The sequence below is a fragment of the Tarenaya hassleriana genome, unplaced genomic scaffold (genome assembly GCF_000463585.1).
Source record: "Tarenaya hassleriana unplaced genomic scaffold, ASM46358v1 Cleome4, whole genome shotgun sequence".
Taxonomy (NCBI): domain Eukaryota; kingdom Viridiplantae; phylum Streptophyta; class Magnoliopsida; order Brassicales; family Cleomaceae; genus Tarenaya; species Tarenaya hassleriana.
This window is the reverse complement of record NW_010966881.1, coordinates 4,100,094-4,126,245: the sequence shown is the minus strand read 5'-3', so window position 1 is coordinate 4,126,245 and position 26,152 is coordinate 4,100,094. Positions and strand designations below refer to the sequence as shown.

General features: G+C 32.4%; 3 protein-coding genes across 4 annotated transcripts; 2 read left to right on the top strand and 1 right to left on the bottom strand.

The window, feature by feature from the left end:
* Window positions 1-4,520: 4,520 nt before the first annotated feature.
* LOC104823885 lies at window positions 4,521-5,468 on the top strand. The gene is made up of 3 exons (XM_010555659.1): window positions 4,521-4,621; window positions 5,036-5,124; window positions 5,232-5,468. The coding sequence occupies exons 1-3, from the start codon at window positions 4,598-4,600 to the stop codon at window positions 5,380-5,382; spliced, it is 264 nt and encodes an 87-aa protein (XP_010553961.1). The 5' UTR covers window positions 4,521-4,597; the 3' UTR covers window positions 5,383-5,468.
* Window positions 5,469-14,417: 8,949 nt separating this feature from the next.
* LOC104823884 (cytochrome P450 85A1-like) lies at window positions 14,418-17,809 on the top strand. The gene is made up of 9 exons (XM_010555658.2): window positions 14,418-14,683; window positions 15,062-15,386; window positions 15,887-16,036; window positions 16,119-16,364; window positions 16,457-16,543; window positions 16,717-16,795; window positions 17,207-17,313; window positions 17,419-17,543; window positions 17,646-17,809. Exons 1-9 carry the CDS (start codon window positions 14,496-14,498, stop codon window positions 17,731-17,733), a joined length of 1,395 nt encoding a protein of 464 aa, XP_010553960.1. The 5' UTR covers window positions 14,418-14,495; the 3' UTR covers window positions 17,734-17,809.
* A 370-nt stretch (window positions 17,810-18,179) lies between these two features.
* Window positions 18,180-23,307, bottom strand: LOC104823883 (probable tRNA (guanine(26)-N(2))-dimethyltransferase 2). 2 transcript variants are annotated; one of them, XM_010555657.2, is made up of 12 exons: window positions 23,028-23,307; window positions 22,134-22,457; window positions 21,936-22,023; window positions 21,531-21,652; window positions 21,256-21,395; window positions 21,103-21,175; window positions 20,897-20,985; window positions 20,663-20,768; window positions 19,887-20,099; window positions 19,481-19,675; window positions 19,219-19,302; window positions 18,180-18,802 (listed from the first exon to the last, which is right to left on the bottom strand). In XM_010555657.2, exons 2-12 carry the CDS (start codon window positions 22,422-22,424, stop codon window positions 18,539-18,541), a joined length of 1,665 nt encoding a protein of 554 aa, XP_010553959.1. In that variant the 5' UTR covers window positions 22,425-22,457; window positions 23,028-23,307; the 3' UTR covers window positions 18,180-18,538. The 2 variants fall into 2 exon arrangements, with proteins under 2 accessions (XP_010553959.1, XP_010553958.1); XM_010555656.2 differs by having other exon boundaries at window positions 22,134-22,439.
* Between the last annotated feature and the right edge of the window lie 2,845 nt (window positions 23,308-26,152).

Here is a 26,152-nt window from a genome sequence, read left to right as displayed (position 1 = left end):
CCCCCCCCCCCCTAGAATTTTATAAATATCAGATTAAAATTGAACAGAAACCTAAAATGGGAACGAAGTCTACTGGTAAAGGCGGAATGCTTTTCAAACTTTTTTATTTTATTTTTTTCCACACAATACAAAATACAAGTCATTAAACACGCGCAGCGACTCTTTTTACGAAAATGGGACCTTGGGACACAAACATAACCACACGAATTTCGATATCTATCTATCTACTATATCTATACACCAATATAAATATATTCCATTCAAATTTAATTAAGATTTATATTATCATAGAACAGATATTATATGTGTGGACCAATTTTATTTCAAAATAACTGTAAAAATGTATAAAAAAAAATAACTGTAAAAATGTTTACATCATTTACAGAATAACGGTGACAAAAAATGTCAGTAGAATTGTGGATATTCGGGTTGATGGGCCATCTTTAAAAATTTTCAGGCCCACTAAGCATTTTAAAGCCCATTAACGTTTCTTTCTGATAAATTGGAGATGCGACGACGATCCGTTCCTCCCTTGTTTCCCTCTGTCTCGCCATGGAATGGAGGGTTATGGTGGTTTTACTTTGAATTGCGCCAGATTCCGACCAAATTTGAAGACTTGAACGCAGCCCTTTATCCGTCCTTGATGCTCTGTTCGTGGGTTCCCCATCCGACAATCAAGCAATACTTTTCCTTTGGTTTTCTTTTGCTTTGCTTCATCTTGTATCGCATGCTCTCCTCGAGTTACCGTTCTTCTTACTCTGTCAGCGCTTTTCCCGGTTGTGATTGTGCTAAGAATCGTGGGTTTTCGAGGGTTTTGGGTCGACTAGTGAGTTCGTGTCTGAAGTTTCTCGGGCATCTTAGGGTTGATTTTGCTGGAGATTCGGAATTCTGAATTCTGTCTGCGGTGTTGTTACGTTTGGGGTGAACTGCGATTGGGTCTTTTCTGCATGTGGTTCCGAATAGAAAGATGCAAATGTTGATTTGAATGGTATCAAAGCTTAAATAGGTGCTTCAATTCCATGTTTGTGAACATGATGTGATGAGAATCCGCCCAATAGATCAAGAACACATACCAGTAAAAAGAAAAACTCTTACCAATTAATACTCCAATCCATGGCGAAGCAATGGAATGAGAACGTCCATCTCATGTTTCTTGAGCGAGAAACCTAACTCCACACCACCACTTCCATCTCTACTCTCCGCCATTGATATCACTTCACCGCGATCGATCGTCACGATCTCGACTTTAACGGGTCTGCCCCACCCGAAATCCAACTCGTAATAACCCAACCGATTCGACCCGGCAACTCGTAATAACCTAAACACTAGTAATATTTTATAGCCAGAGATGACAGTGGAACAACAGCTGATTCAATTCCACATGATTATCGACTTCATATACAAATTTATTCATCACAAATCCGTAACCAAATTCATTGAAAAGGAATAAAACAGGATACTAATAATAATGCACAAAGCATCACGAAATTGTTCTACTTAGGGTAGCGTTTGCATTTATTGTAGATAGTGCAACTGGTGGCTCTTCCACGAACAGGTCCGATGCAATTCCCAGCAATCTTCGCGTTACAGACTGGACCTCTCTGATAGGTTTTAGGGTAAATATACCTCGTCGCCAGAATCCGCCGGAGCACCGCCGCATCTTGGCCGTCTTCCTCCGCCCCTGCCGCGGAACATTCTCCGGCAATGCAACTGCCCCATCCGATGGTGGCACCTCCCCCATCCGATGGTGGTATTGGTGGCGGCCGCTACCGTGAGGAGGAGGAAGAAGAAGAGGGAGAGGGAAGAGACTAATGATTTCATCTCTTTGATGGCTTTTGAGTGAAGATAAGAAGAGGGCCTTTTAATTTGAGCAAGCATAGGGTGTATAGTTATTACTTGGTTGGTACCCTGTCGGTGTTATGTCGTTATTGTCGGTTTCAATAGAAGTTTTTTTACACTAAGGTTTGAATGATAAGTGATTTTTATTTTGAGTTTTTGGTTTTTGGTTTTTGGGTTTTGTAGTTTTTACATTTTTAAAAAACTTTGGTCGGTAAAAATAATATATTTTTATTTTTGGTTTTAGATTTTATATATATCGTATTTATACTATTTCAATATATATATATATATATATATATATTCAACATTAATATGGATATCTACATATATATATATATACACAAATATATACAAATATATGTGTATATATAACTATAGATATAAGATGATTATAATATATATTTTGAACAATAAATTTTGAATTACATACCTCAAATTTTGTTTTTTATGAAACATTTTTCAATTGTGAGTTATGGTAAAAATGATAAGAATATTGTCTTTATATAGTATAATGTGAAAGTATTTTTAAAATGATGGGTATTTTTTTTTTAGAATAATTTATATAATTATTTTTTAATAAAAATAAAAAAATCTACTAACAAATCTCTAAAATCTACAAAAGATTAGTTTTTGACTTTTACGTGATTTTCTTATAAAAGTGATTTACCGAATTTTTAAGAAAAGTGAAATAAAAAAATCTTGTCTAAATGTTTTTGGTTTTTTAATCTCCAAAAATGGAAAACTCCTTTGCCTAAATTTGGTTCAGTTGCTTCAGCTCTATTTCGGATAGAATTCGCTCCGTTTATGTTTTTATTAGCAAAAAATAATACACATTTTCTTAAAAAAGTTCAGTTTTGCCGATTATTTTACTATTCAATTCAACTTCGAATTTTCAGTTTTACAGAAATTATAATCATTTGATTTTTATACCGGATTTGATTCATTATGGTTTGTTATTTAGTTCAAATCGATCCAATTTTTAGTTATTAACCAAATAATTCACCTTGAACTAATCAATCGTATAGACAAATAATTCGGATCAAGAGAAGAAAGAGGGGACGAGGGAGATCATTGGTGCCTGAACTCTAGCAACACATTCGCACATATAAAAAATGGATCAACCAATAAAAAACTAAAAGATCGAATATATATATATATATATATTGGGGTAATGTATTGGCGTCCACACTTCCTAGTTCCTATCCAACTTGTGAGTGCTCCTATGTTACGATAACCCATCTCCATGCAAATTGCCGTCGTGTGGGTCTCACCGTTCCGTGCAATAATTTAGATAATGATGACTCGCCTCGCCAATCTCTCTCTCTCTCCGTTTATAACTTTATAATATATATATATATATAGGATCATTAGATTTTTATATTAGTTTTTTTAATTCGTTTTAGTTTTACTTTTGATTGATTGAATTCAGATTCAATTTAAAATATTCATCAATTATACTCTTGTTTTTTGTTTTAATTTATTGTGTCTGATGTCACAAAAATATTACATATAATTCAATTTGTTCGAGTTCCATTATTCTCGTCCGAGAAAAAAAAAACCTCATCAGTAATGGGCCGTGGGCTTTCAGCCCAATAAGCACATGAAACTCCGAAGAAAACATATAGTTGGGTAAAAGAACGTGTCGGCTGGGAGGAATATCTAAACAAACAGTCTGTGAGGAATTCGTTATGACAGACGAACCAGAACCACGAAATACCAGTTTCTGGATTCGGAGGGAAAATGCAAGTGGACTAAATTGCCCTTCACTCAACCATCTGTTCTTTTAAAAATCTTTACAACTGGATACAGTGAAATATTCTGAATTTAAGACCGGGTTTTGAATACGACGAAAAATTAATATACTTTGACTTTTTATTCGCCTCTGCATTTCATTATATCGTATTGTTTAGTTTGTTTTTTAAAAGGACAGTCGAATAACACACAATTATGTATGTGAATTCAATATAAAAATCGAATATAAATAAATTTTATAAAACTGGAAATGTAAATTAAAAAATATGAAAATAAATAAAAACGAAATTTTATTCAGAAAATTTGTATTAATAAAAAAACATTCAAAACAAAAAATACTTATGCATAACTTTTTTTTAAATCGAAATATCTGAATACAAAAACACCGAGTCGCTACAAAACCTAAATTCGAAATCTAAACTCCACAAATGATTGAAGATATTTTTTAAAATGCAAATTTTTAATTGAGGATTTTTTAAATCTAAATCAAATTAGAATAAAGTATGAATTGAGAACTATATAAAATCAAACAGAGATAATTTTTTAAAATAAATAAATTCCAGAAGGATCCCATTTAAATATAAGTTCAATATAAAATATAAATCCTTAAATTCTAGTCAAAATTTAGAAAATAAATGAAGAAGAAAAAGGGAAACTAGGGAATATATGGAAACAAATTATTCTAAGACAAAACAAGAGGCAACGACGTCATCATCACCCACAGATTTTGTGTTAATTTAATTAATCTTCTTAATTCCGCAAAAAAAAATTACAAAAACAAAAGCAGCCCACCGAAATACACAGTGTCCTGGGTTTCGACATGTTGACATTCTTCATGGCCAAGTCAAAACATTATCCTATATACATACATATATATATATATACACCTATACTTTCTCATGCACATGCACATGCACATACATACACAAAGTACCATAATTTGAAGATTCATTTCTTGTTCTTTTTTTTGCAAAGATTACTGATAGAGAAGAAAGAGGAATCCTAAATGGGGCGTTGGATCAGGCCAGAGGTTATAATTTATTTTCTGTATATATATATAATATATATTTATATAATAGTATACGTTGAAATAGTTAATAAAATCGAATCGATTCTTTTACTAACTCAAGTTTTTCCCTTTATATTCTATTTGATTATTACAAAAAATAACACAAGTTTAATTTCTATTTATTATATATATATATATATATATATATATAAATAATCGAATTATAGATTACAAAAGACCACAATGTTAATAAATAAATGAGAGCGATCCTTCATCAATCCTATCGTTAAGACCACTTATAAATACCGAATTAATCAAATAAAATCGAACCGATTTTTTTGTTCCTTCTAATTTTTGCTTTCACACGAGAATTCACTAACCACAAGTTTTTTTTTCCTTTATATTCTATTTGATTATTACAAAAAATAAAATCAGGTATATCCACTCTTGGGAGCGATGGGATTCGTGACATCAATGGTCGTGTTTCAGCTCACAAGAAACGCGATGCTGAATCCTGATTGCAGGTTCATCCTCGTTATATATTTCATATCGTATGAAAAACTATATTATAAAGTGACGAGAATGATATAATATTATGGTTACTAATGTTGTGAAAATAATAATAATGAAGGATAAATAAAGGGAATAGGAAGTCAGGGGTGCTGGAGAACGAGGAGGAGGGGGAGAAATACGCACAACACAGCCTCCGCAGATTCCTAAGGACTCGAGCCCCTCAAGTCATGCCCGCCATCAACAATTTCTTCTCCCAAGATCATCACTAACCACCATAAATTAATATTTTCCCATTTTTAATTCCTATTTTCTCACTTGTGATATATTTGTTTCATGAATAAAGCAAACTTTCCTTGGGGGAGTGTTGTAATATTTCAATGTTGGTCTCTCTGTTTTTTTTTTTAAATAAAAACTGCAAAAAAATCGACTTTTTTTTTTAAATTTTTCTTATTTTAATATCCAAATTCTTAAATCATCTCGATACTTAAATATTAAATATTTATATATTTTGTAAAATAGTAGGAGACTATAGGTTGTTCTAGTTCTCTGTATATTAAAAAAAAAATGATAGAAAACGATGTCGTTTTGACAGCACCATTTAGTAAATATGTATTGGGCTAGGCCCATTAAGCACATCGGAATCGATCAAACAAATAAATAGGCCCATATAGAAGGCCCATATAACAATTTCGCTTTTAAACTATGTACATTTTTGTAATTAGGCGTGGGTTGTCCTCCCCCGCTCACAGGCCCCATGTTTGGATTATCATCGCATATTATTTATATGCAGAACATGAAATTTATTCCAGCCCTCAGTTTTCTTGTAATTATTTTTCTAAAATAATAACAACGATGATGACGACTTTATTCAAACGATAGAAATAGATATAAGGCACAATAATTAATGTGATTTCAAGTTGCCAAGCATATTAATTATTAAATAAGTGATGATATTCTAATGTTATATAACAATTCATTATTGTTATCCCGACCAACCCCCTGTTAATCCATTTGCAATAATATTCTTTTAATTATAATTTTCGATATCTTTGTTTCCAAAACAATGATAGAGTGTGCATATGCACATTGAGTTACATATATTGGTTAGAATAATCCACGAGACTTTTTTTTTCCTTTTACCAAAAAAAATATTTGATTATACGAGTCTAAGATATGTTTTTTTTTGGGATGGATATATTCGGTCAACATTCGAGATTCACCAAGTAATATAATCAAATGTTTTGTTGAGGTGCATGTGAGTTTGGTAGGTTAACAACATGCTATAAGAGTATTCATGGATCATATATATATATATATATATATAACCATATCTTTATCCATTTATGCACATACATATACATTAAAGAGAAGTGTAGTGGACAACAGCAAAATCGAAATCGAAATTGAAAGAAACAACAGCAAAGACAAGCACTATAGGGTACCAAAACAAAAAACAAAAATGAAAAGGGGGGGGGGGACCTTCACACATGCATGGGGGTTTAGAAAGATAAGTGCATAGTGGAGCTAATTACCAAAAAAAAAAAAAAGACTCAATAAGAATATTTTCTTCACTATTTCAATTAATCATACATATTGATGATATATATGCTTAGTCTACCATACGAAATAGCTTCATTGATTCCAACTATAGTCTAAATTTGTATCAACCCATATATAGTTTCTATAAATGAGTTTTCTAGAAGAAAGGTGCACTCCGTTCATAAAAATGAAACCACCATATCATGTAAGCCGCCTTCAATATATATATATATATTCAAAAAATATATAAACAGGGAGTGTGCTTATCCATATCATATAATGAAATAGTTGCCCCAAACCATATTTTATGCATTCTCTATTTCGTTGTCATTCAAAAAATTCCAAAGACAATTTCATTGTTGGACAGCTTGTTCTTCAACTATCAAGAGAAATATATATATATATATATATATATAATAATTATAAATAATTAAGCGAGATTTATAATAAATATTGTACGTGAAACCCACATTTCTGGCCCATTCATTATATTTCATGCAACCTCACGGATGGTCGTGGTGCACGGTTTTTAAGGTATTTATGATACATACACACATACATATATATATATATATATTATGTAAATGTGTGCCGTACTTTGATTTTTATACTTAGCCATTTGCTTAGACTTGTGACTTTTGGGTACAAATATGTGCCACCTTAGTGTTCAACTTTGTCTTTTCCTCATGTGATTAATGTAGAATTCCCATGCTCATTAATTAGCTACTAATTATACAATTTAGGATTTGGAAAAGAATTGTATCTTAGAAACTAATGAGAGCTCATAAGCAAACAAATGAATAGGACAGACATTCCATGACAATGCGATCTAGATTTTGTCAATCATTCGAATTGATTATAATATTATGGCAGGTAGATTATTTGTGAATTCTCACTGGTTTTATGTACTATATTGACAAATGATATAAAAAAAAGAATTTAAATTTATATAAACAATATCTTATATGTTATACACAATATGTATAAAATCTAAACTTACACATTAGCTCGTAAATTGGAATTTTAGTCAAAAGATTGATTTGGTCGATCCCTCCCTCTGATTTGGAACTTATTTCTCGAGCCATGTGAATGAATCGGTGGTCAGTCCAACATTGACTTAATGCGATAACAAATGTTCACACGAAAGATCAATTAATTATAATAATTTCACATGAAATCGACAACTCGTAGCATGCTTTGTGCTGCCAGTTAGCTCCCCCGCCGCCTGCATATATTTATTTTTTTTTTAAAATAAAATAAACTAGCAAATTAAACTATCCTACCCGTAAAATCCATCTTATATATATACACACACAGAATCAAATACATCGAATATATATATATATATGTGTGTATATACGAAATGAATTTAGAATCCGGTTCGATCAATACAACTTATACCTCATAAAAAAGCAACCAAAGTAGAATTAAAATACAAATAGAATATTGTTTAATGTGGATTTTGGATAGAGGAGATATTATATACTAGAATCTTAGCCCTAGAAATACATATACATATATATATGTATAGGTGTGGTGAATTTATTATAATTGGAGGAATCTACGATCGAGATCAATAGGCGAAGACTAAGCAGAGGAATGGCAAGAGCTATGCACATAGCATTGTGCAGGAGAGGAGGAAAAAGAGAAAGAGACCATTCCTCTTTGGCTTTTGCTTTTTGACATTTTACTTCTAAATGGCCAAACATTGTATTTATTGAGCCTCCTTTCGGTTCTCTCTTAGTTGTAAATAATTACCATTAATTAAAAAAATTAATATAGGTGGAGAGAGAAGACTTTTAAAACCCTTCACTTTTGAAAAAAAAAATTAAATGTCACGAATATTTTTTTTAATATTTTAGCAAGTTCTCTCAAATTTAAATGCGGTGATTAGATGATTATATATTAAATAATTCGGTTTAAAAAACACGTATAAGAAAATTATATTTCCTCGCTGTGGTATTTCATTTTCTGTTAATAGAAATATTTATATTTTTCAAAAATCTATCCGCATATTCAAATATTCAAATGAGAATGAATCGTTCAATTCTTAATATGATCAATAAATTATATTTTTTTATTATTGTGTTAGATATCCATATATATATATGTATATGTATATTGACTATTGAGTAATGAAATGAAACTTATATTAAACCCAAAATTTTTAATTATCTGAATTCGATTCATAGTATTCAAATATTCGATTTTTTAGGATAAAATTTAAATTCAATTAGATCGGATATATATGAACCTTTTTTGTAATTTCTAACCATTAGAATTTGTTTTTTTTTAAATAAAATGGAAAAGATGGTGGAGAGATTGAATGAGAGAGAGAGGAGTCAAAGGATGGTCAACTCCAGTAAATGAAGACATACACGGGTACGTGGACTCGAATACCACACGTGCACTCAATCATCCGACCTATACATACTCGCATACAATAATTATATGGTAAATATATTATTCTCTTATTTATTATATAAATCTTTTATTTTATTTTATTTTCTCCAGGAGCGACGAGTCCTTCCGGACAGGCCATCATCTGGCATTCTTTAATCTCTGTCCGTGGGAACCACTCATTCTCTCTCTCCTTATGTTCGAATAATATTAGTATTTTTATTGTATTATTTAACAAAAAAAATAAAATACACGAATATATAAGAAACTAAATATGCATATTTAATTCGGTATTTAAAATATTATAGCTTCCTTAATCCAAGAAAAATATGATGTAATAATTTTAAAAAAATTCTTTCTTTAGCTGATCAAATATTTAGGATTTATTACTACATCAATATTTATTTATTTATTTTTGGTAAAGTTTGGCCCGGTGGGATTCGAAACATCAATATTTATTGTGAAAAATGTTCTAAATTTGTATTGTTTTGATATCTGTTGGGTTGGGAACTGAAATTGCAGGTCTCAAGACTGCCCAATTTAAATAATTTCTATCTATGTGAACCAAAATAGAATCATATTATTTGTTTTTTTTTTTTATATTTTCAATCATACTCTTTGTTATTAACGACTTAATGTTGAATAATATTTTGGTTAAATATTCGTGCAGATTTTACGTGAAACCGTAGGGCACTTTCGATTTCGCTTATTTCGCATGAACTTGCCGTACCACATACAAATGATTTATCTAGTCAAGTATTATAAATTCTACGAGTGGATCACAAGGAGAAATTTTATTACACAAAGATTAATGTTATAGTGTTTTATAAGGATTTTATAATTAAATTTCCTTATATACTTTATATAATCTAAAATATTTAAGTTGCTTTATTTTCTCTTATACGTTCCATATAATTTATATTTATTTTACAAGTATTCGTTATATTTTGTAAATTCATCACCGTATCCATAATTTTTAGATGCATGCACACATATGCATGAACATGAACCAATAACAGAAGGACCAACCAATCAATTCAGCTGATTTTGGATGCATTATAATGAGCATGGGAATATTTATAAAACAATTTGATTGATGACACTTTTCCTTTGTTTTTTTTTTTTAAATTTATTTATAAGTTGTGTTTACCGAAATATATCAATAATTAAAATGAAATAATGGAGAGAGAATAATGAGAAGAGGACAAAAAGGATGCCGTCGTGTGCAACCGGTACGTTGTGCATTGCAGCTATTAATTAAACGCAGCAACATTATTTTTTTCAGTATATACATACATATCCGTATATGTATGTATAAATCCAGACATTCCATTATTTTATTTTATTTAGTTCAATTAGGATATGCATTTATTTAATGTGCGCGTGTGGGTGGATATTCCTCCACTGATCGCCATCTATGCATGCATACGTGCATTCGCATATACAGATATAAAATAAAAATATATTTAAGTAGATATATACGCATATGTTTTATTTATTGTGAAATATTGGTTTTTAATGTATATATGTAGAGAGATGAGCACTTGTGAACGGAGTTCATTCTGTCATTTAGCTTATCAAATTGACATATTCTTTTAAAGATAAAATGTCGAACAACAAAATTAATAATAATAATAATAATAATAATATGCTCCTTTACCAAAAAAATAATAATAATCATAATATGCTCATATTGCCACGTCGATTGTGCTACAATGGAAATGTACGTGTTATATAACTCTCTAGTATGTCGGCTCGTAAGTATACTCATTTTGTTTCGTCACGCAAAAAAAAAACATTTGGAAAGCTTTGCAACAATTCGCATTGTCTATTTTAGACGGTCGTTTTCACTATAATATAAAACAAAAAAAAATTAAACATATTAAATTTACTTTCAAATATTAAGAGTTCACTGTTGTTTAGTAAAGTTTTTTTAATTAAAAATGCACGTAAACATTATTCTCTTATGTAAGACTTTCAAATCATTAACACATACGTAGACTAAAATTCTAAACTAATTAATGTAATTTTAGTAAAACAAATACATAAATTTAAATGATATATGAATTTTAAAATATGCGCTAACTCTATTTACATCTCGAGCTGAGCAGTCCATCCTTTATATCCTGACTTCTTTTTCGACATGCAGCCATGCAGAATGGCTAACACATGTAAACATGCATGATGATGTGGTGGATATATAAAATAATAATTAAATATAATATAATATAATATTCAAAGTAATTTAAATGGTAGACCGAATTTCAAACCTCTGCAGCATGGAGCCAGGAATGTTGTAGAATCAATGCTCTCCATCTTCGCTGTTGGAGAAGACCTCAGTTTTCAAGTCATGGCAGAATGATACACAGTAACATATATTTTCACAGAATAATATTTAAATCATTTTAACATTTTATTAATATGATTGTCTTTAATCGATAATCAATACGAAACGAAACAACCGCAATATTTTATTCTCATTTTGTTTTTTCATGTATTTGTTTTTTGAAAACCAAATTTACCCAATTAATCATCCTTTATAAACATGTTTAAATACAAATTACATTACAAAGTTAGAACTCATGACGGGCACAAATAATTTTGGTTAAAAACGTTGCCATTGATGTTTTAATTGATCTCATTATAAATCCATTTTTTTACAAATCACGATTATAATAAAAATTTAACAATTTTTTTTCATTATTTTTCAATCTCTCTCATCACTTATTCACGTGGAGTAAGCGAGGGAGGTGTGTCTTGTAGTGAATTTTATGTAAATGTTCCATAAGAATAGTTATTTTTTTTGGATCAGACACGTGAACTTCTGGTAAGTTTTTCATTTTTAAATTTTTTTTTCGTTTAAAAATCTTTTTATTAATAAAAGATTTTTTCCTAAATTTTGTTTTTTGGTCTTGTGGGTCATTTGGGTGGTACCCATGTGCCACCTTCTCCCCAATTATCTGTCCTTCAATCCTCCTCGTTCTTTATTAACTAGAATTATTAAAAAAAAAACTAATATTTCAAAATGGTGTAACTTTATAAATAAATTATCGACGCAATTATTCTAAATAATATACAATTTTACATTACTATATAGTGTTTTTTGGTGAAGAACTATAATTTAATTTGATCGTGCTAAAATCTCATATCATAAAATATCGATTAAATTAAACAATGCTATTGAAGTAGAGATTATAAATATTTTATAATACAAATCATTAAATCAGAAATGGATTTCATAAAATCTAGACCTTGAGATATATAATATTAGAAAAATTAAAATATATCAATTCAGTCAAGGCATTTTTTTACGATTTTGTATTAGTTTAGGGTTTTTAAATCTATGTTCTCCATTTTGTTTACTTAATCTATTGCGATAGGAATGTAGAATTCAATGTTTAAAGTTTAGTAGGGAACTCATGTGTTCTAATGTATACGATTATATATAAATATATATGTCTCCATTTCACGTCACCATGACATGTATAAAAAAAGAGCGCAATAACTTGTAAAAAAACAAAACCATATATAAAAGAGTGCAATGAATTTTAAAACCAATAATAATAATAATAACGACAAAATCATTAAATGTCTATTTAAAACAAACCATCAAGATTCAACCGTAAAGTTAATAAACTTTAATTTTACATCAACGAAGAATCTTCCCCTCCCAACTACAAAACAAAGCATTCATGACTTTTAACAATGAGTTAATTCTGCTCTCTACTTTTCTTTAATTTTATTAAATTAATTATTCAATGGCTGTTAATACACATCAATACATTGCTACCGAGATTATTTTCAATATTTTTCTTTACTCACTCGTTATTGATTTTTAGCCCGTAATTAGTTTTGGACGAAATCTAACCGTCCGATTGTGGTGTTATATTTACTTTTCTTGGTGATAGTAGGCGAAATTTGTCGGATTTGTATCGATGTTTTATGTTCGTGAATCATAAAAATTTTTATTTAAATATTTACATTAGATTTTCGAGTCATAATTATTTTACGTTTATATCTTGATATATGCAATTTATATACGATACACCGTTTCTTTACGTATAGCAGATAACGAATGAACTCGCCTATACATATATATGTGTGTGTATATATATAGTAAAAATTTACCAAAACAAAAGACGAGAAAATTCTATGGTCACTACATTACAACAGTAGCGTGAATATAAATTCTGTCTGACGTCCAAATATACGATACAAATCATTTGTATATGTGTCTGATAGATAAAAAGAAATTATTTATATATATTGAAAAATAAAATGTAAAAATTAAATTAGAAAAAAAGAACAAAAGAGAAAAATGAGAATATTTTTATTGTTACATCTCTTTTTTTCTTATTATATTACAATAAAAATAATTTATATTGAAAAACAAGAAAATAAAGATACGAAATAAATAAATAAGATAAAATATAACTGACACGATATATATTTTATTCTTAATTGATATTATACCTTTAATTATTATCAATCATATCAAATCTCCATATTTTGTTTATATTTCAACATTCCCCTCAAGATTGATTTTGAAAGAATTCAAAAATCAATCTTGAAGATAAAACAAAATGATGAAAAACTTCACTGTTATTAGAACAATCCATAAACACCAAATTTCATTTATTTAGAGAGTACTAACATTTTTCAAATCATTTCGTTTGACTTTAAAATTCTAGCTTAACTCTTTTTGTCATAGCATCTTGTTTAATCTTAGAGTTTTTATCTTTAACTTCTTTTTGTCATAGCACATCGTTTGAATATGGTGTTTTTACTCCTCTTTGAACGATCTAGATATATGAACATCCAAAACGTAAAACAAAGAAGAGATTAGAAAATTAAAAAAAACATATAGTTCAGATCGTAACACTATTGTATAATATATTGAAAAATAAAATGCAGAAATTAAATTAGAAAAAAAAACAAAAGAAAAAAAAGAAAAATTTTTATTGCTACATCTTTTGTTTCTTATTACATTACAATGAAAATAATCTATACAGTAAAAGTTATTTAAAAAACAAGAAAATAAAGATATGAAAGAAATAAATAACAAAAAATATAATTTACACGATATATATTTTATTATTAATTGATATTATGCCTTTAATTATTATCAATCATATCAAATCTCTATGTTCTATCTCTATTTCAACAATATATATTTTATATATGTATGTTTTTTTTAATATATATACACTAAGATCTGTTTACTTTTTTAATGAACAACTTTTTAGTTTTGTTAAATCATCTGCTTTCCATGGTAATTAATCTCAATCTGCTCTCTCTCTCCAAGCATGGTGCTTTAGGTGTCTATATAAATGCACAAGCACTAACCCTTTCAGCACCAAGCAGAGGCCCATCTCTATCTCTCTCTCTCTCTCTGCAGAAAACACAGACCAGAGAGAAGGAGAAGAAGGGGAAGAAGGTATCAATGGAGATGATGATGACAGGTTTGGTGGTGGTATTAATGGCATGCATATGCTCGGCTTTGCTGAGATGGAACGAGATGCGTTACGCCAAGAAAGGGCTCCCTCCAGGCTCCATGGGATGGCCGCTCTTCGGCGAAACAACCGACTTCCTCAAACATGGCCCCGACTTCATTCTCCTCAAACGCTCTCGGTATCTATCATGGCACTCTTGTAATTAGATTCAGGGTTTTGTTAATCGGAGTTTTCATATCGACGACGTGGAAAATTCACTCTCTGACCGTCGACCCTACTTCTCGGTTTTGTCGTTGACCATATTCCTTTGTCTCCGAGAACCCAGCACCAAACTCCACTCAAATCTAATTATAACTGCACCATTATACTCGGAATTTAACATAAAAGCTATTATAATATGCGTTAATAAAACACACGAAAAAGGATTTTTACCTAATATTGCATATTGCTTCCAACTCTTTTTCACTTATAACCTCTTATAATGATCATGAGTTTAGAACCATATCTTGTAAACATGTTTGGTTTCTTCTTTTTTTTTTTGGGGGGGGGGGGACAGGTTTGGGAGTTTCTTCAAGTCGCACATTCTTGGGTGTCCAACGATTGTGTCGATGGACGCGGAGCTTAACAGATACATTCTGATGAACGAATCAAAAGGGTTAGTCGCAGGTTATCCAAAGTCAATGCTCGACATCCTCGGCCCATGCAACATAGCCGCGGTCCATGGCTCGAGCCACCGGCTCATGAGAGGCTCCCTGTTAGCTCTGATTAGCTCTACGATGATCAGAGACCATCTCTTGCCCAAGATCGATTCCTTCATGAGGCGCTATCTTAGTCGTTGGGATGAGTTCGAGGTCGTTGATATCCAGGACAGGACCAAACATGTGAGTCTCTCTCTCTCTCTCTCTCTCTCGTTCTGTGTTATCGTAAAACACAGCATGCAGAATGATGTGGGCATTGAATCAGATCTTGGGTCTTAATATTCGCTTACTTTAGCATGTGATTCTCGTGAAAGATTGAATATTTTGGACCGTTTAGTTTATCCAATGTTCGTCTGTAAAAAAAAGGATTAAAACGAGAAGAAATATATAACAGAGGATTATATATATATATATATATATAACAGAAAACAGATTTTATTTTGTTGGTTCAAAGCAGGGGTAGAATAGTACTTTCAACCCCCAGCTCTGAGAAACCGGTGGAGTACTAATTAATTACCACTTGGGTTTTAACGGCTTTTATGCCTGAATCTTTATTATCATTAATTACTATTATATATGTTCTTGTTCTTGTTCTTGAAGATAGAATATTTATGTTTTGTTTTTTTATACATAATTTGAATTTTCTAATTAATCTTTTTTTTTTGTGGGTGGGTCTTGAGCAGATGGCGTTTTTGTCGTCATTGACACAAATTGCGGAATCATTAAGCAAGCCAGTGATTGAAGAATTCAAAAGTGAGTTCTTCAAGCTCGTTCTCGGAACTCTATCTGTTCCGGTCAATCTCCCCGGCTCGAATTACCGCTGCGGAATTCAGGTAAAACACTCGAACTTCTTCGGAGGATTCCTACTTCATACACATGTTTATACACAGTTGAGTTTTTTGGGTTACTTGTCAGGCAAGAAAGAACATAGATCAACTGCTGAGGGAACTGATGCAAGAGCGGAGAGCCTCTGGAGAAACTTTCACCGACATCCTCGGTTACTTGATGAGGAAGGAAGATAACCGATACCTGCTATCGGACGAAGAGATAAGGGATCAAGTCGTGACGATCTTGTATTCGGGTTACGAGACTGTCTCTACAACCTCCATGATGGCTGTTAAGTACCTCCGCGATCATCCCAAGGCGCTTCAGGAAATCAGAGTACGTAACCGGGGAAATTAGAACATAACCGGTTTTTAACTCACCGGTATGGTTCGGTATTGATTTTGGTATTGTTTTGGTTTCCTATGCAGAGAGAACACTTGGCCATTAGACAGAGGAAAGGTGAGGATGAGCCGCTCGATCTTGAAGATGTGAAGTCGATGAAATTCACTCGTGCTGTAAGTAAATGCGATTCTTTTCTCCATAGGATATAATATATATTGTTAATCTTTGTTACGATATTGTCGTTTCTGGGGTCGTTATTATTTTTATCATAATAATAATAATAATAATAATAATATTGTCATAAATATGATTAGTGAAGCATATGGTTTGGACCGTTTGTTCGCAGGTGATATTTGAGACATCAAGATTGGCAACCATTGTTAACGGTGTTCTTAGGAAGACAACCCATGATTTGGAACTCAACGGTGAGTTAACTTCATAATTTTTTTATTCTTGCGTTATAACCATATAATAATTTTATCAAATTTATTTATTTATTTATGGGTTTTGTTTAGATAAAATATTTGGGCATGTGGACCTTATAACATACCAATGATTTACATTGCATACCATCCAATCCAGCTATGCAATCATCCTCTTGTGTGTCCTACATACCTTCATTTCAATAATTTTGTTCAGAAGTGAACATCTTTTCATTTTATTTTTTAGTTTTTCTTTATATTTAAAATTCTTAAGATCTTGATCTTCAGGGGTACATGCTTTACGTCTTGGAACCATTGATTAGGGCGCTAATTCATCAATTCAGTGTTGAGTATCCAAGGTTAATCATATATATAATTAAGGTTAATCATACATATATATATATAATTTTGCAGGGTATATAATTCCAAAAGGATGGAGAATATACGTATACACGAGGGAGTTGAACTACGATTCCAGTCTGTATCAAGATCCATTCACATTCAATCCGTGGAGATGGACGGTCAGTATCATTGAGCCAACATCATTACACATGTACATACATATATATATATATATATACACACACATACACTTCTGTTAAACCGTTGGACAATTGTTAATGCAGAAAAAGAACATGGAATCACAGAACTACTTCTTTCTGTTTGGAGGGGGAACCAGGCTTTGTCCTGGCAAGGAGCTGGGCATCGTCGAGATCTCCTCGTTCCTTCACTACTTCATAACCAGATACAGGTCCGTTTTTCTTTCTGAAACGCCATTGATGCTGTAAGAAAGGAGAAGATTCTCTGTCTGAAACATAATCTTGAAATGTGATTGGTTGATGGGTTTTTGCAGGTGGGAGGAGATTGGAGGAGAGAAACTAATGGTGTTTCCAAGAGTTTTTGCACCTAAAGGATTCCATCTCAAGGTTACAGCTTGCTGACTTTGCTTGCCAAACCTTAGAGAAGTTAGATATGTACAGATAATTAAGAAAGAAAGAGAGATTATATATATATATATATATAGAGAGAGAGAGAGAGAGAATTATAAGAGTTTATAAAGGTGTACCTATATATATATATATATATATATATTTCTGCGTAGCTTTTGCCAGAAGTTAAGAGGGGTTATGTGGGATTTGAGCTTTATCTCGTCTTGAAATTTTTTTACCCACAATTTTTTCCTTTGATTTTTCTGTTCATCTGTATAGAACCATGAACAGTTTCTGCTTAAAATCATTGTATTCTGTTTCTGTCATCTTGCTTAGTGGAGGAAAAATGCTCCTTTGTATGTATAATCAAATGTAAAAAATAGTGTCTCCAGGACCAACTTCTCTTGCATTAGTTCAGACATGAACTTGGGACATTCGTAAATGGGGAACATCAGAAATCTTGTCTGGCAAATTATTAGAGAAAGAGTAAACCTGGTATCATTATGCACTGCTGGGCAATGGCGTAGCTGCAGTCGAGATGTCAGATCACCAAATGGTAAATCGGATTCCATGAGCTTCTGGTATACACACCAGATCTCATAATAGACACAGAACAAGTAACAGTCTACAAATCAAGAGGAATAATCAACCATTCCAAACTCTCACAAGATTCAGAGGTACAGATCTGCTTCGGGGTTCTGCTCTCTCTCTCTCAGTTTCTCTTCAGGTCTGAACAAAGATGGAGTCTGATGTTTTGTGGCTCCAAAAGAGTTTTTCCCACATGAAGATGAAGTGTTCCAAATTGAACAAAGATGGTTCATTCGTCTGTCGAATCTTCTGAGGTTGGATTAGTAGTAGTATCTTGAGTCCTTGGGTGCTTAGCATCGCGTGTTTCGCCGCCATTTTCACGGTTAAGATGCTTAGTAACGGTATCTTCTCCCAGAATGGAGATGTGTTTCATTGTGATCTGTCTGCCTGCCTTTACCTTAGGACCCCAATACTTTTCCGGGTTCGGAAGAAAGCGAACAGCTTTCTTCTTTGCCTGCGCTTTGCTAAGCGATGCTGCCCGAGCAAGATCTATCTGTTCACAAGCAAGAAAGATCACCAGATTCTTAAAAGTCTTGAAACCATGAACTTTGTCCAAATGTTATTGAAAAGGATCCCAACACGTTTATGTACTATCAGCTATAAGCCCTAGTTATACAGTGGCATCGAAACACTGAAAGATTCAAACTTTGAGCAGTTTATATACAAGTGTTGGTATATTAGAGAATAAAAAACAAGGACTGCCCTGTAATTTAAGGGTTTATTCACAAAGACAACATATTGAGGTTCTTTCAAAAATATTTATGCAAGTCAGATTTCTCTGGACCTTCTCCCCGGCCACTTTGCAGGTAGTATTTATGTGAAATGCATAAAGATTATACCTTTCTTGGATACAAACTATTCAGCTTTTATTGTTGTTGGGTTTACAAGTTCTGTTCAAAGAGAATGTACCTCGTGATCTGTACTGGGTTCCTTTGAAAGTATAACGCTTCCAGGATGTTGAGGAGGTTGCGGCTTTATCGGATGAGTTTTTACCTGCACCATAGAGGATGTTGACAAGTTCAGCTAAAACTCTTACTATACAACTACAAAACGCAGAAGTTCTGTCAAGATTTCAATTCAACTGGTTATCGAATTATTTACGGTGCCTATATAGTATCACAGGAACATTAAAAACTTGAAAAATGGCGTTCTGAGCTCGAATTTTGATTACCCAGAAACGCATGAGATCCCAAATGAAATCCATAGGAGCATTGGTTTTTAGTCCAAGTGGCTCCACATGAGTTCCAGAAATCTCATATCCTGCATTGATGACTGCAGATCTGAAGAGAACAGCTGAAGGAGGAGTACATTTCAGCGTTGCACATAGGCCATGGAGGCTCAGAAAGAGAGGAACGTCGGGCAATTCCTGCAGAAAACCAAAAACCGGTGGATTTCACTTTGACCTCATCAAACTGCAATTAGGTAAAAACACTATATCGTTACATGATTTCATTAGGACAAGGCTTTTAGTTTCGGTGTTCTCATTGGTTTGTGACATTCGTGATAAGGAAATTTTCAGTAACACAAGATCAGAAAAAAGTGGAACTCACTAAAACATAACGTGATGTTGAACTTACTTCGGAGATCGAGGTCAATGTAGCACATATACGATCATAAGCAGGATATTTATCCTTCATAGATTTCACGTCTTCTAGGATAGAAGTTACCCAATCTTGGTCGTGTATAGGAGCGGACCATATGGGTCCACCTATGTTAAATTTTTTCCCACAGTGGGAGCATTCTTGAGGAACAACCGGACCACAGGCAGGCAAATATCTCGTACTCTTATTCTGCCAAATGATGCAAGAAACACGGACAATAAACTTGCCTGAAACAAATTGAACTAGAAACCCATGCAAAGGGAAATGGCACAGACACAACAATCAGCAGCAACTTCAGCGAGTTTCCAGTAACTTAACGATGAGCATGTGCAAGACAAGGAAAATTTTATGTTGCCATTGACACACAGATGTAAATTATGATAGTTCTCTATGGCCAAAAGTGGGGTAAACTTCAAAAAGATGCAGATGAAATGCGTTTTTTCGATGTAAATTAATTAATATAGGCGGGCTACAAAGGTGAACGGCACACAGGAAATTTCTGGTTCTGGAATTAGCATAAATAGGAATTTCTATTTATTCACCTCACAAACTTTCATTACCAGATAAGTCCTCTTAAACAACCCCTCTTTCTGATAGTCATAGCTTTTCCTTCTCTGATTAAATATTACACTATCAGATGTCGGAGAATACTATCTATTCACAGATATCCATCAGAAGACGATGTCCAAACAAGGGAAAAACATGGAGAAAAGAGAGAGAGCACAGAGAGTTTACCAAATCAGTGTTTTCACCTTTTCAAGAGTTCTCCCAACAGGCTGAAGATGAAAGGAATCACAACCATTACACTGGTAAACATAAGACAGCTTGAGAGGAGTGTTCTTCATCTCACCAGCAGAACTACATCAACCGCATTAAGCTTCTAATAACTCAGTAATGGGGAGAGGAAGAGGAACTTCTGAAAGTATATGATTAATGCTTGGTTTCCAACAAAACCTGATGAGTGTCAAGTCAAAATCCTGGCTTACGTGTATATCCGGACAAAGACACGAACATAGAAGTCCATTTGAACTGACAGAACAGGAACAATGTATCGCTTATAGCGATTTGCATGACTCTGCATTTTAAGGGAAGACGGTTTAAAAAAAATGATAGACTTTACTAAAAGGCAATGTAATATAGGAAATAAATATAAAAAGTAGTTGGAAACATGTAGGGATGTGAAGAGATTTACCTCTATACAGGCAAGGAGAATCCTCAAAGCCATCTCATGACAGTATTTTCCTTTGAGAGGATATGAGCCGTATCTGATGGCAATAACATTGTTTGTTAAAACTAAGAACAAAAACAACGCCAGGAAGCAGATTCGAAAGTGGATATATCTTACTTGGAATAACAAACGTCTCCATTACCTCCACAAAGCACTGCCAGATCAGTTGCCGTGCACATCAGCATGCCTCCATCAGAGACAGATTGGACCGCAGAGTCCAAGAATATAGAAGGTGAACCATAGGGATCCAGGTCAACCTGAGGCAATTTGATGGTGTTCAGGGTCAGGCCAGACAATACTCTTTGGTTAAAGTGAAAAATATCTCGAAATTTATTGTGATATATTTATACATCAGATTGCTTTTAGCATGCAGAAATATTAAAGATACATACCATGTCGAATTCTTTTGGATGTGTGAGCATGTATACACGGGCATCCGCTAGATGTGACTCTATCTTCGAACTTGCAACTGAACCATTGAACTTTATATTTCTCTGGCAAGCTTCTACTGATGCTGCAAAGAAAGAAAAGAGAAACCAAACACTCATGAGAAGCTCTACCACCAAAAGGAGCACACAAATTCAAACCATTTTGGACTTTAAAAACATAAATCACTGTCCTGAATGGTTCTTGGATAGAACTGAACATAAGCAGTATTTGTATATGTTCTGGAGTATAATACATCTGGTGACCCTATTCAAGGAATCAAGAGGAGCTTTCCTTCTCCATTTACAAAGGGATCAGCAAGGAAAATCCTCAACAGGGTAGATCGGGAAAAAGGAACATTCAGGAGTTACCCTTATCATTATCTAATGCCACAACTTGACCGATCTCTTCTACTTCAAGGGCATATCTTAATGCTCTCAACCCGGAAGCTGACAAAGCCTACAGATTAAAAAACAAATCAGCAGAAAATCAGTCAGCAAACCTGCCTAAGATTCTTTAGAAGTAACCCGATGTCATGTCACCAAGCAAAGTGGCAGCTAAAAACAAACCTCAAGCACTCTTGGTGGCTTAGGACCCATTTGAGTGGTAGATTCTGTAGTCTTAGAAGATTTCTCTGACACACCAGATTTTTCATCTAGAGAGATTGATTCTCCCCCGTCATGTCCTTTGTTTATTTCATCGTCATTGATATTAGATTTTTCAGGAGCTTCTCCTTGTACAGATTTTTCAGCATCTTTCTTAGTGGCTTCTGATGCTCCTCCTCTTTTTCTTCTAGACAACATTACCTCATGCTCTTGCTTGCGTTTGGAAATGAATGCCCTTAAGACAGCAATGGACATGTCTCTGTTGTTCACCTATAGAATGCGATAAAACTTAACAAGCAGTAAAATCAATCCCATGCACATCGTATAGACATTCAACTAAGGTACCAAAAACAAAATCAACACACTTTCATTGTTGAAACAGCTAAAGTCTCAAACAATGATTTGGTGGTCCAGCTAGAAACGCATAACTTCGTTTAACACTGATTCCTTCTCTCATTTCAACTGAAAAAGCAAACAATCACAGGGAGATAGAATCTGGTGATCTTAACACAGATTAAGGACTCCATCAATGATATGGATTCCTTACTGGGATCAACACAGCAAACACGCACTCCAGAACAAAAGTACAACAGCTTTCAATTGCATTTCCTCTGGCTTAAGCCACACACCATACACATTGTGACTAAAATCTCCAGAGAAACAGAAACATCAAAAGTCGATCTTTCTTCCATTTTCAACCATCATTTCACTCAATGTGTAAATCATTCAAACCCAATGCATCAAGCTTCCAATAAGTAACAGAACACCCACCAAATTCTACCAGAACCCAGATGGGAAGAAGCACAAAAACTTAAACAAAAGGGCAAGAAAATGCTAGAAAAAACATGATTTCGGAACCTGGGTCTTGTTGTAAAAGACTTCATTTTTCGCGTCAACGAGGATCTCGGCCTTGCCTTCCTTAATGACACTGTAATCGCCGAGATAAGACGACATCGTCTCCGTTTTCTTCAGGTCAGAAGCAGAGAAGAAAGAATCCACCTTTATGAACGACAAATGCCGAAAAGCACCTCCCTTTACCGAGGATATGGTTAGCCTACGTTTTAGGGTTTTAGCGAGACGTACGTTCATCCAGAGAAGAAGAGGCTTTGCTCTCTCGCGTTGAATTTGGGGGGCGTTTATTTCCATAAACCCTAAATGGTCAAAATTTCGATCATTGTCTGCTCGCGCACGTTAGACTTAGTACTGGTTTCTGGCTAAAATGAGCTATAAGTAAGGTTCTATTGACCGTTCATATTTATGAATTAGTGCTGGTTAACTTAACTCTGATAGTAAAATTGAGTCAAGGTGTAGATTAATTCAAATTTGGTTATTATTAATTCGAATTTAAATGATTGTGAGTTATTTAAAATACAATTTTAACTGTCGTGTTTCAAACAGGAAGAGGTAGAAGGAATTTCTATTTATTAGTTGAAGATATGCTTCCGACTATATATTATATCACAGGATATGATTCAGCCCAACAATTTTTTGGGATTGTACCAAAACAGTCCATGTAAATTATAAGTCTTCCTCTAAATGATTTAGTTTTCCCGTTATATCTGATTTATTTTTTATTTTATAAAATTTGTAATTATTAATTTGTTATATCTTCGGTTCGAATTCTATTCAAGTTCCTTTTTTATTAAATAATTATTTTACAAGTTTGTATTCTTTCTTTTTTGTATTCCATTCACTTTTAAATTATGTTCATATTATATTCAGATTCGATTTTAATTCAATATCTTAAATTTAGAAAAATCATATCTGATTATATTTATCTGAACAAACATATATTATTGTTCGGACTGAAAAATATATATATTCATAAAATCTCAGTCGAAGTATAGCTTAGCTTCTAAGTGAAGAAAACTGTAATAAACGACATCCTGGCATTGATATTATGAATCGATTATGTAACTTTCATAATGCATGAATACACATGCTAAATAAAAATGGAATTGACACGTAATTTTAATGATTTAATAAATTAGAAAGCGCAAAATTATTTTCAGTCCGGCCAGAAAAAAAAAGTCATGGATGAACCTTACAATCTATATGTATAAAATTATCTCTAGTGCATTAATAATTGAGACATTAGGCTGATTTATATAATAAATAAGGTAATAATATATTAATACCAAAGATTAGCTGTATCTTTACACGTTACCAGCAAATTTCAATCTGTCCTTTTGTTCTCTTTCTCCTTTTTCCTTGCGATTTTTTTCCCTGATTTATAAGAAATCAAATTTGCATTTCTTTTAAATATTTGAAGTCTTTTTTCAACCTTTAATTAATGAATTAATTTATTTATATATGTAAGCCGTGGTCCTTCACCACCCATTATCGTATGGTGTTACGCCATTACGGTAATAATTGTGCACCATTAAGGTCTATATATTTATAAAATAATTATAGGCCATATGTTTAATTTTCTTGAGCAAACCAATATTTTGAAGCCCGCTAAATTAAAACCAATACTTATACAATAGGTCCATTCGAATGAAAACTTATGAATGGATTTCCAATAAATAATGCACTAATTTCCATATATTTTATAATGATAAATATCTCGTGATTTCTTTAAAGAGTATACAAATCATATATATACTAATCTAGTTTAGGTCCTCATGTGTATCTTACCCATGCATATATTATTACAAGATATGCAGGAAATTAATTTGAAAGGAATAAAAAAAGTTATATATAGTAAGCAATCTAAGCTTGTAACAAAGCGATGGGTCCGTGATCATGTATCATGATACTCTTTCTAGAAGCTTTATATATATATATATATATATATATATATTATACATCCTAAATTAAATATTAAATTTTTCTAGCGTTCTTTTTGTGTATTTCCGTTTCCGTTTCCGTTTTTTTATTTATTATTTTAATCCAAGTTTTTGTAGTCAAAATAAATATGTGTGCACCATGAGGCATGGACCACGTCATATATACCATGTGAATATTTGTATACAATATACAAAACTTAGTATAATAGTCTACGTCTTTAATTTGATTGGAGGAAACAGACAAAATTGCTGAGAAGAAGAACGGTCATATCCAGCTTAGATACAATGAAATCAACCTGTCCGCTACATTACTCACCATCTTTTTCGTATCTAACATCTGCTTATGCATACACACACTGATACACATATATATATATATATATATGTATGAATATGTATTCATAAGATCGATATATACGTATGTATAGCCATTTATGTCAATCTCAACTATACATATGTTTCATAATTCTCTCTACAATGATTTTCTGTGTTTTAACCAATGTTTTTGAATCATTAGACCAAGATTGAATAATCTACTAGATGCCACGTGGTGGAGAGATAACAAAATTATTTTAAGATTCTAACTTCGGTCGTTGTATAATGTCTTGATGAATACAAAATAATATTCTTATGAAAATATGGAATAATCAAATAACCCGGAAAACTATGGTATTTTGGATTTCAGTTATGTTATCCAGTTTTATGAAAAAAAAACATATTTATGTGGTTACTATATCTTTTGGTTAGTATTGGATACTAGTTTGAGTTCGACTTAGTTCTTTAAAGATATCTATTTTGTAAGTTTTTTTCCCTTTCATGAATGTTTTATTGTTGGTTGATCGTTTATAATGTGGATTCAGGGATCCTGTTCTATGTACCATTAGTGTGATTAATACAACCAAATTTTATAAAAAAAAATATTCTATTTAATTTTTGTTTATTTACTATTCAAAAGAATTATTCAATTGATTTTTAAATCATGTGTTCAATTTATATAACTGAAAGAAACAATTATTTCAGATGCAACTAGAGTGAACTAAAGTCAGTATATGTACATTTTATTAAGATAATAAACTTTCCAAGTATAGATATACGTGCATATACGTATACGAGAAAGTATTTCTATTTTGTGTGTGTGTGTGGTCACACTCATGTTTTAATTAAGAAATTCGGTTAACCAATTCAAGAAAT